At 36.0% G+C, this 12,066-nt stretch overlaps 1 protein-coding gene across 1 annotated transcript in view; it reads right to left on the minus strand.

The window, feature by feature from the left end:
- Positions 1-882: 882 nt before the first annotated feature.
- Positions 883-12,066, minus strand: part of LOC113063437 (exostosin-1-like) — a 278,536-nt gene continuing 267,352 nt past the window's right edge. Inside the window, exons 10-12 of the mRNA XM_026233824.1 lie at positions 6,729-6,889; positions 2,610-2,781; positions 883-1,484 (exon numbers count right to left, since the gene is read on the minus strand). Of these exons, the coding sequence (XP_026089609.1) occupies positions 1,299-1,484; positions 2,610-2,781; positions 6,729-6,889 (519 nt within the window). The 3' untranslated portion in view covers positions 883-1,298. The remainder of the gene's footprint in view (positions 1,485-2,609; positions 2,782-6,728; positions 6,890-12,066) is intronic.

Genomic DNA, 12,066 nt, shown 5'->3' on the forward strand with positions numbered 1-12,066 from the left:
AAATACTTGACTCATTGCTCACCTTCCCCTCTTCTCAATGTCATTCATAATCATGTTAACCAAATAATACAAATTAGCTTATAAAACCAAACAGAATAGCTAAAAATTAGAATATATATAATTTTTTTTCTTTGCAAAGTTCATAAAAAAGTGCAAAAAGTTCAATAAAAAAAGATTTTGGTTTCTGTTTGGTTTTATAAGCTAATTATTTGGTTAACATGTTTATGTATGATTCAAGTATTTTTTTTCTCTATAAATGCAATTTAAAAAAAGAGGGAGTACACAGGAGCTGTTGTAATTAGGTTTAAAGAAGCCCTTAAAACCCTGTTTATTTATATTATCTAATTATCTAATATTATTATTATGGTTGTTATTAATCATGAATAAATCTAAAGCTTTTGAGACTATTATTTTGTGTTAACTGAATTTGTCATGAAGATGTGACCATGTCTTCCTTTTATGCAGGCTTATTAAATAATCTTGATATAAAAAAGGGAGGGGGTGCCCTTTTTCAGTTTCAGCACATGCCCCTCAAAAGGTCTGTGCACGGCCCTGATTGCATGTATGACAATGTACAAACATAAAGACATGCACACAAAATGTCCGAACTGTCAACGTTTATGTAAAAACTTTTAGTTTTAACTTCAAGGGGGTTCAAACTAGGGGGTTAATTAACACCCCTGTCCCTCATAATTCACACCCTGCTCACAAATTATTAAACAGTTCTATGCTAGCTTTTAAATCTGAACTGCAGAATCTGACTGCTGATTTTCTCAAAATATCAAGAACAAATATTATTAATATTGGATAAATGGTGTATTAAAGGACAAACACACAATAAAATGATACAAAAGTTAATATTTAGGGTGCAAACCCACTTTGCATTCATAGATTTTATTTCTTTTAAACTTCTTTAAAAAAAAGAAGAATTTCTTAAAAAATAATTGAAATTAAAATAGATATTGCAGGCATAGGTGACTCGTTGAGCTGTTTTCATCCATTCACAGGACACTTTTGCCTCTTTTTAATACATGTGCAGTGGCTATGGCCCTCGCAGACAACAACATCGATGACAACAACAAATTTGTACACGCAAATCAGTCCTATTCTGAGCAAATGCTTGCCACGAAACCTTCAGCTGCAGATAAAACCATTCAGTGTTGCATATTTTGTTATATATATATTTTTTTTCTTCTGTAGATGGAACATATTGTATTTGAGTCCAGGCAAACTGAACACTGAAGGTCTGTTTGGGGATGTTCTGAGGAGTTCAGCGGGGTGTTGGAGGGATTTGCCCCTCACAACCTCTCAATGTCTCTGTATTTCTTGCGTAAGATAGAGACCTGGTCTTTGAAGAGGACGGGGTCCAGACGCAACTGAGAGTGAAGGAGAGGCATGAAGCCAAACCAACGTGTGAAAGAGTTCATGCAGGACTGACGCTGTGCAAAGTGATCTGGGTCGGCCCATCGAGATGCCTTCGAGCCCTGAGAGAGAGAGAGATAGAGAGGTCTGTGTATGGTTCACCAAGCAGATTATAAAAGAAAGCAGGAACATGTTGCTGGAATTGGGCAGCACTTTAGAAGACACTGACAAACAAACACAGAGTGTTCATTTCACGACTCAGAGAACAGATGACAGTTCTGGCCTTACATTCATGAGAAACACTGTGGAAAGCTGTCTAGCTCCTTGTTAAAGAAGCTTACGATCTGCTAATAGAGACCCACATGCATCCAATCCTTTGGACATGCAGTGGAACACGCAAAAATATATTTTGTATATGAAACATATTTTGGAATGTCGTTACAGTGTCGTTTACAAAAAAATAAAAAATAATTTTCAACTTTTAATTAAACTAAACCATAAAAAAGCTGTTACCTGTGTAACATGAATGTTTATTTTTAAGTTCAAGTACATTTTAAGGAAATATACAGTAAATCAGTAAACATTCCTAAACCTTTGAAACTATATCCTCCCAAACTTCAAACTACAGTGACGATGTCTAGTAGGCTGGCCTATGCTACGAGGTAATAACAAAAAATAGCTAACTACTCTGTACCTACACTATTTATGGGGGGTAACAGCTTATTTTGTTTTAAATCAGAGTAGTACATTTTTGCCACAAAACAGCCTCAATAAGGATGACAATGTTAAATATAAGAATGTGACAATAATTTTGCATTTTGAGGTACTTGTTGGAATAGTTAGCTTCCCTTACGAAAATTAGCCATGGTTTTACTTCAAATAAAAATAAAGAGATAGAGAGAATGTAAGAATAAAGTATTGAGAGAGAAGGAGAGTGAAAATGGAGAGAAACAAGACAGACAGAAAGAAGAATAGTACTGCAACCTTGCTGTCAATCATTAATCTTGCCTTACCATGAAGACATTCATCAAACAGACCAATACTGCTGAATCAGATCCGCGCACACTCACAGCCCTGGGGCCATCCATCCATCACACACTACACAGACGCTTCTGACCCCAAAACGGCATCACCCTGGATGCACACACACACACACACACACACACACACACACACACACACACACACACACACACACACACACACACACTCATCTAATAACAACCCATACACACAGAGACCCATACCTGCTGCATCATGGTCTCCTTGTACTGTTTTTTCTGTGTGACTTTGATTGGCGGGAGTTTGGTTACTGCAGAGATTAGGAAATTCATGAGGATGTCCTCACAGTTGGCCAGCTGGTCCACCACTGACAGCAGAGATATTGGCAGGTAGTATGTGTACAGGTGATGATAATACCTGACCAAGAAAATCAACAAAAAACAAAACAAATGAAATGAAATGAATTAAGATTTTTTTAGACTTTAAAAAAAGTCATTTTGCCTGAAGCGAAGTAAAACTGACCGATTTTTTTTACTGTTTTATTTTGAATGCTGCTCAGCAACCCTGCCATTAAAGGGACGGTTCATCCAAAAATGAAAACATCAATTTCTCATCCTCATGTTGTTCCAAATCCATGACTTTTGTTCATCTTCAAAACACAAATGAAGATATTTTCAATAAAACCCGAGATAGTTCTGTACTTTCTGTACTCTTTTGAAAGTCCATTCCACAAAATCCTTCAAGCTTTTTTCAAGTTTTCTGAAGAGACTTGATATGTTGGATGCACATTCATCGATGTTGATATGTGAATAAAAGCCTGAATTAAAACTGTTCATTGTATAAAGCCATCAAATTTCCTCAGAAGACTCAATTCAAATGGCATCTTCTGAACTTTTTAAAAGTTGAAATAGGCTTTCAAAAGAGGGACAGACATCTCTAGGCTTCATTGAAAATATATGAATTTGTATTTTGAAGCTGAATAAAAGTCTTATGGGTTTGGAGTAATTGACTGATCTATTGACAGTCCCAGCTTTATTATTATTTTTCTTTATATTTATGTGTAATGCATGGGCAGAAAAAAGATGTCAACTTAACATATTGTATTTATCTCACATATTTATTTCATCATTATTAATTTTTTTCTCGCACAACATTAATGGTGTCACGATCATTAGATGGAGTGCCCATGAGCTTCAGTAGAGGGCACTCCACTCAGGACCATTCCACCCATCAACCACCAGATGTCACTTGGACACTAGCACCTCTCATACTGTTGCACCACACCCAAACTACATTACCCATAAGTCACTGCATCACAATCACCCTGCCACACCTGCACCTCATTCATCAGCCAATTTCCTTGCCACACCTGCACCTCATTTACACACACACATATAAGCAGCACACTCACTGCGAAGTCTTGTTTAGCCAGTCTGACATTTCCGAGCGTTTTTCCTTGTGTTTTCCTTCTGTACCTGACCTTTGGATTGTTTATACCGACTCTGCTTCCTGCTCCCGACATCTGCTTGTTCCTGTTATCGATTCTGATTATCCCTACATACCTGACGCCGTTACTGATCATTGCCTGTCTGACCATTCTCATCATTAAAGTTCTGCACATGGATCCGAATGTCTCTGTCTCATCATTACAAATGGCTTCATTATTTATTTATTTCAGTTTTATAGCGTAATACATGGATAGTCACCCTACACAGCCTCATGTCGCTCCAAACCTGTGTGCATTTCTTTGTTCTACCACAAAATAAGTTATTTTTAAGAGCATTTAAACAAGCAGTTTCAGTTCCCACTGACTTCAAGTGTATTTATATATATTTTCCATATTTTATATGGAAGTAAATGGAAACCAAACAGTTTGTTTGACAGCATTCTTCAAAGCATCTTCTTTTTTATTCCATAGAAGAAAGTTTTGGAACAACATGATGGTGAGTAAATGATTACAGAATCTTATTTTTTTGGGTGAACTATCCCTTTAACAACATTCTAAGTACCTCATATTTTTTAATATATTCTTTTAGGAGAAAATTTGGAGACAACTTAAATGAGTGCTCCATTAAGAGCAATCTATGAGTAATAAAATGTTCATCTGGGAGGGATTCAAAGTATAGTCATGATACCCAGCACAGACAGAGCTACTTTGCTGTGAGAACCTCAAAAAGACAGATGTTTTAATTTCTGTGAGTGACACCTACTCTCTCTCTCTCGCTGTCCTTATTAAACTGAATCTCCTTTCCTGCAGGCAGACGTCTTTTCTGTCATTCTCAGTTCTCCCTCCTCTCTCTTTGAGGGACAGCCGTCAGAGCATTCCTCTCAGCTCTGCAGGAGGTTTATCTCTTTTCAGACGTTTATTTATGTCTTTTTCTCCAGGACACTTTAAGCTGGGGTCACTTTGCAGGTGGTGTCGGCTCGCTGACCAGTAGCAAAGCGGTTAATCTGAGTGTCAGGTGTGTGATGTGTCAGTCTGAAGGTCTGTGTGTGTGTGTGTGTGTGTGTGTGTGTGTGTGCGGCTCTGTTGTGAGTGATGAGTTCAGAGTCCTTCAGCTAAAACAAACTGTGAACTCTATCTCACCTGTGCCATTTATGGTTAAAATATGGCCAGTGAAGCTGTCAGACTGAACATTTATTACCTTACCTGCTTTAATATCAGCCTGTCTCTGAACGATCTCTATCACAGCAGGTCTCACATTCGGCTTTTACAAGCACCTGACACTGACCTCGTACCAGCCAGCCTCTTGGCCAAATTTAGATGTCTTTCTTTTTTTCTTTCAAACTATCTTTCAAAAATAAAAATACAATACTAAGTAATTGTTTACCAACTTTTTTTTTAATGAGCAAAAACTGGGAGTGGGAGTATGATTAATTCACATTGAGATCAATAAAGAGAGACGACTAAGAAATATTTGTGTGCTTGATTTAAGAGAAAACATTTAACTCATTCTAGCTTTACGTGGAGCTTGATGATTCCTGATTTATCATTTGGGTATCACTTTACTGTAGGGACCAATTCTCAATATTTACTAGTTGCTTATTAGCATGCCTGTTAATAACAAATGATTAAGAATGACTTAAAAGAAAAATTCACACAAATACTATACAAGTTTGTTTTTTTCATTGGAACAAATTTGTAGAAATTTAGCTTTACATCTCTTGCTCAGAAATCTCTGCAAGGTATTTTTCTAATTTTTGTATAAGATTAGTAAACACAGCAAATCAGGTTGTATTAGTTATGGGAAACTGACTATAGATTTTTAATCCACAATTGTTCCTGGGTCTCTCAAAGAATTTGAAAAAATGAAGCATTTCTTTAATTCCTTCCTGGAATATACTTTACAAGGTGAAAGTATATGTACATTTGCATTCATTAGGACATTAAAACTACACCATATTACTTAAAAAAAAAGACAAATTATGTATTGTCTTATTATAGTCTTGTAAAATTACAACATATTTTGCCATGCTTTTAGCCAAATGAGTATTCTCATTTTTAAATTCAATTAAAGATTTCTGCACTAAAATGTTATTCTTCAAACACTATTTTTGTAAAATGGGCAGTTAATGAATAATTACAACCAAAATTATTATTTTATAATTGCATAACTATTTATATTACCCTTAAATAACATACTATTCTTTTATTTCAGACATATTGGCAGCCATCTGTTTCGTGGGGATATATTCATACGTATGTTTTTACTATAAATAAGTGCAAGGCTTCACGATCAAGTTCTGTGTGACTGCCATTAAAAAGGTGTAATGCAACAAACCTATGCAGATGTCAGAGACGGTGGAAAGGTGGCTTTACTGCAATTTTACTGTTTGAATTATTTATGGCATGACAACTCTCTGAGTATTTAGCATGGTAACATACATGGCGATGTTAATGTGTTTGGTCTTGGCGGAAAATAACTGCTATGCTGCAAAGCAAGTACAGAGATTTTCTACTTCCAATACATTCACAGACATGGTTCTTTAAGCACTGTAACATACAGTACATGAAATTACCTCCATATATAAAATACATGAAATCATCCCATATCAGGTGGAGCTGGGGAAGGTGGAGGGTTTCTGAAGCATGCTGCAAATTCTCATTGGCTTTGTATTTCATTTAAAGAAAAATCTTAGCTATTAAGCACTACAGATATGCTTCCACCCTGTGGCTAGGTAGGTACATAATTTAATGCTTACTATTAGCACACGCTAATTTTTTGCCAGCAAACTACTTTTTATGTTTTGTTACAAAAAAAAGAAGAATAAAAAAGGCAGAATAGAATAGAAAAACTGTGACAGAACAAAAACAAATGCACTTTAGGTCAGTTTTGTATTGTATTGTGTTGTCTGGAGATTACCTGTGGTAGAACGCGGCTCCTGTGAGCACCATGGAGTATTCATTGGTCCATTTAGAGGTATAACCCCACCTCCCCTTCCCACTGTCCCAATAATGGCTGCGTGCTGGGTAGCCTACGATCCGATCTGGAAAACTCTGCCAAACAATGAAGGCGAAATCCACCTGCAAACCCAGTGAAGATAGAAGTGCACAATTTTGATTAAATAACTGTTTTAATTTTTTTTGGTCAAACTATTCCTTTAAGAACAAAGACATTGTGTTCATTTTTATTATCTCTACAGACTTCAGATAAAACCAAAGCGAACACCCTGCTTAAGAAACTCATCAGAAGAGATTAAAGAAGTGGAATTAACAAAAGCAACATTAGCTCTCTTGATAGTCTGTTAAAAGAACTGACATGGGCTCACTTTCAGTGAGATAACTTATCAAAGGAGCCAATGAGAGCTAAAAGAGAACAAGCCTTTTCTAACTCGGCTCTTTATTTAGCCTTGGATTTCTAATGCCTTCAGGCATGCTTCAGCGTCAACACAACTGACTCGTCTGCATGCAGGGGATGAGAGCAGTTTTTGCTCTATCAACGTTAACGTGCATATATATTAAAAAATGAACCCTCAAATCTGAGGAAAAGGTTGCAAACGTCTCTCCTTTAATGTTACAATAGATTAATTGCTGCAATAGCAGCAGACTCAGTGCCAGATTTATGATATCATGCAAATAACGTGGCCTTAAGGAATTATGGCTTTAAGGCGCATCACTCCAGCAATGCATTGTGGGTGACACACTGAAATTCTCTCCATTCATTATGTGTACCAGACCTTGATTATAGATCTGAGTGAGTGGTAAAGATGAATGGCAGCTGGAGTCACGAATGCTTGGTCTGAGATGAACAGAACTTTAAGATCATGGCTAACAAATGAGTTTACCTAAATGTCTTGCTCGTATTTAACTTACCAATATGTTAAAAGGAGACTCTGAAGTGTTTGGTGTTCTCATAGGTCATAATTGCAAAATGAAAGGGCACCCTCCTTTTTGGCCAATTTTCAATACTGAAGAGAAACAGGAAGTACTCACACAGAAGCTGCTTTCAAACCAAGCAAGTGCCGTAGTTTTCTGTTGGTCATCGCTGAAAATTTGCATGACCAAATACAAAATCCCTGAAATTCTCAGTATGTTGTGATAATGTTCAGTTCATATGCATTTCTAATGAAGAGACATGCAAAAAAAAAAAAAACAACAACAACAAAAAGACACACTCTGACCTCCAGGCTGGAAATATAATATGATGCAACAAAACTAGAATGTTTTGTATAATCAAAGGCAGCTGTCTGATGCATCCATATTTACATAATTTTAAGCATTAAAATTATGCATTTTGACAGTGTTGAGAAGGTACATACTTTTGAGATTATAGTAAAATATCCAAACAATGGAACATTTTAGATTTTTTGGAACTATGAAACTATAGCTTTCTATGACACAAGCTACTCATAGATTAATGGAGTTAAAGGTGCGATAAAATGGAAGAAGCAAGGGGCTACAATCCATCGACTGTTGATTGAATAAGGGCAGATCTGAATGCTAGCTTGCAGCCAGCTGCAAAAAAAAAAAAAAAGATCTGAGTACAAAGTCAAAGTATACTTCATACACAAAATATAAAATAAAATAAAATAAATAAATAAGAGAGATCCTTAGAGAGATTAGCCACATTATATTTATGTGACAGATGATTGGTTAAAAAAAAATATACAAAAGCTATCCATAAGCAAAAATGACAGAATTGCATTGTGGGGATCATGCACCAGCCAAGCAACTGCCATTGAGTTGAATACGAATGCTAACCTCCTTGGCAAGCACACATTCATAGGGTCACATGTGCAATAAAGATACATGGGAAAACAGATACATGATAGGTGGAGACACAAATTCACCTGCAGAAACATGCACAAACACTAGGTTAATGCGGTAATTTATATTACTCTGTCATTGTACTATAACGATTATTACTCTTTGTGGTCAATTCTTCAGGCTATTAACTGCATCATAGACATCATAACCCATGGGCTTTGCTGTGCTGCTGTTATGCAACACACGTGCCTACAGTCTAATGATGCTTGTCGCACAAAAAATAAAAACCTCAACCCCTATATTATATTTCCCATTTTAATAAGCCAGTTAATGTGCCAAAACAATGCAATTATCAATTTCTATGGAGGCATAATGCCACACAGTCTTAAAAAATAATAAAAACCACTAACATATTCTCACATTCTCAGCACTTTTCAATTAAAACCCTCTCAAATGCTTAAAGGGCAATTACTAGGGCAGATCACTATGTGGAATGAGCGAAAGCTTCACTCTAAATGTTGCTGGATTTGTTTAAAGCCACAAGAGCTTCCTCACCGAAACTGAGACTCATTAAACTTTTGTAATACGGGTTCTGCAATCTTGTATTGCTATAAAAGTTAAGTGCATATTCTGGCCAGGCAGAAGTAAAGATGTACTGGGTGCAGTTAATAAAACATTAGTATGATGAATTATAAATGGCAGGTTCCAAACACACACTGAGCTTCACCATACGTAATGAACTTGAGAAATTAGTAGCTTTCCAGCCATCTGATTGGACGCATTCTCACTGCTTGTGAAACTTGAAATATTATTCTGAAGTATTATGACTCACATTGCAGTACAGCCAGTGCACTTTAAAAATGCTTGTAAATTTCACAGATGATTACAAAAAGAATGTCATGCAACACCGAATTAAACATTAAATTTGAAGAAACCATCTTATGTTTTTACACATTGACAATACACCAACATGATATCTATTTTTTAAGCATTAAGCATCTAATTTTACCTGCCTTGTAGAAAATATCTTTCTTTCCTAAACCTTCATCATGGAATTACGTCAGTGTCAGACAAATGTAAGCGATCAGTCTATGGAATTAAATTGGTTTCGCCAACTTCTACTGCTTTTCAAAGCTGGGACTATCAAAGAAGATCACAAAATCTTTCAAGATCTGACTGCAATGAAGTTAACAATACATTCCACAACAAAATTAATTCCCACACTTTTTCTTCATCCCCTGCCTAGGAATTTACCAACAAGCTTCATATTATCATAGACTCTTGCCAGGAAAGCTGCTGAGAATCTGTTTCTTTTGTTTTTAACACTCTCAACCCTGTAAATCAAACTTAGACCTATAACACCCTAATCATCACAGCACCCTGTCTGTTTAGAGAATAAAGAATTCTTCACATTGCCTGAAACATCTTTGCCAGATGGTGCAGTTTGAATTGGCACTGCAGCCACAGAGATTTGCATATCACAGCTTGAGGAATGATAGTTGTTAACTACACCTTTATAATCATTTAAAATCCATCTAAAATTCTAAGGAGGTAGTTTACTTAACAGTTGTGCCATTTTAGAGGGTGGTACAGTAAGTTAGCGAAAACACCTGCAACTTATTCACTAACCATTGCAATATAGTTTAGCAGGTGCAGTGTTGAGTCCTCAACATTGAAATGAAGTCATTGATATCTTTTCTGTGCAAGCACAACTAATTAGGTTCATTAGATTATGCTTCTTCACAAAAAATGCCTGATACAGTTCATATTACTGTACCAACAAATGATTTGCCTATACAGTAGGCTAAATGTAGATATCTAAGGGCCAAAAAGGATTATGTGGCAAGAATTTCATTGTTAAGGTTAAATGAAAATTATAGAACTGTTCTGTTTACTATGTATTTACATTAGCATTAATGAAATTTGCCTGGTGCCTGATCTACAAACTTCCTTAATTAAATAATGTCCTGAACTTCGTCCTGAATGTCGTGTCTGTAAAAAAAAAAAAAAAATATTAGGTCAAGCCTTCCAGAGCCCGCTCCAGTGTCGGCACCAGCCTCTGAGTATAGCCCACGGAGGGCTCTTGTTCATGAATATAGCCCATGGAGGGCTCCAGATCCCCCTTTAAGCCCATGGAGGGCTACAGAACCCCAATTAAGTCCAGGGAGGGCTCCAGATCCCCCAGTTAACCCCAGGGAGGGCTCCTGATTCCCTATTGGCTTAGTAAGGCCACCTGATCCCCTGTTTGGCCCAGGAAGGGCTCCTGATCTCCTGTAAAGCCCAAGGAGGGCTCCAGATCCTCAGATAAGCTCAGGGAAGGCTCCAGTCCCCTATCATGGCTGACAGAGGGCCTCAGAACCCTTAAGTGTCCCCAAGTATTTTTTTGGAGTTGCTGCTCTGCCATTGAGCTTTATGGCACAATCTAATTTAAATATTCAAGAAACACCTTATAAATCATCATTATTAATAACATCAAAGGTTTTGACTATATTGTATTTGTATATTTGTGATTTTTATTGAATTTTTACATTTGTATTTGTATTTGATTCTTTAAATAGGATGCCTGAAAAAAAAAAAAAAACTTAAAAAAATAATGATTGCAAATATATAATTATTATTAATAATAATAATAGGTAAAATATACTACTATTAATAATAATTATAAAATGTTTGTCTGTTTCTGTCATATCATTATACTCATCAAGGCAACTTTAATTTATTTATCTTTTTATACAAAAATATGGAAAAGTACTTCCAAGGTCAATGGTAAAAGAGACTGTACATTTAAAACTTAATTAAATGTATAAAGTATTTAGTGCAGTCAGTTGTGTCTTGAGATGCTCTTGATGCCATTTTGTAAGTCAGAAATTCAAAATATAAATGAAATCCCATCAAAACTCCTACAAGCAGGTGCGTAGGAATAAACAGAAGCAAATTTAAAATACAGAGCAGCCAATGAGAGCATCAATGCAATTAATAATAGTCAATAATGTACCAGGACAAAAAAAAAATTACAAAGATCAACATTTTTTGTTTGTTAATTTGGACATCTGATTAGAGATGATCTTTTTTCTCTTTCAATCTCTTTCTCTTTGTCTAGCAATAAAACATGAGCCCAGCAGGCTGCTGATGCTGTAGTGTGCAAATATCATCTCTTCTCTCAGGGAAAATGAAGACAGAGAATTGACATTAACAAAGTGCAGAACAAACACAAAATAAGCCGGAAATTGACAATACATGCAGCATCACAAATACCACTGAATAAAAGAGACAACATAATGAGGTAAAAAAAAGGACAGGACAAAGAAAGTAGGTTAAGAGCGTGAAAGCTTGTTTGCTTGTTTGTGTGCTAAAATATAAGCATCAGGCTTAACATCATTGCTAAAACTCAACTGAAGTAAGTTAGCATGTTTTCTTTATACTTCATCCAAAGTTATCTCATGAAACTCTAGAAATCTGAGTGAGTTAGAAGTTCTAACTCAATCTGAAATAAT

This window comes from Carassius auratus, chromosome 45 (assembly GCF_003368295.1).
Source record: "Carassius auratus strain Wakin chromosome 45, ASM336829v1, whole genome shotgun sequence".
Classification (NCBI taxonomy): domain Eukaryota; kingdom Metazoa; phylum Chordata; class Actinopteri; order Cypriniformes; family Cyprinidae; genus Carassius; species Carassius auratus.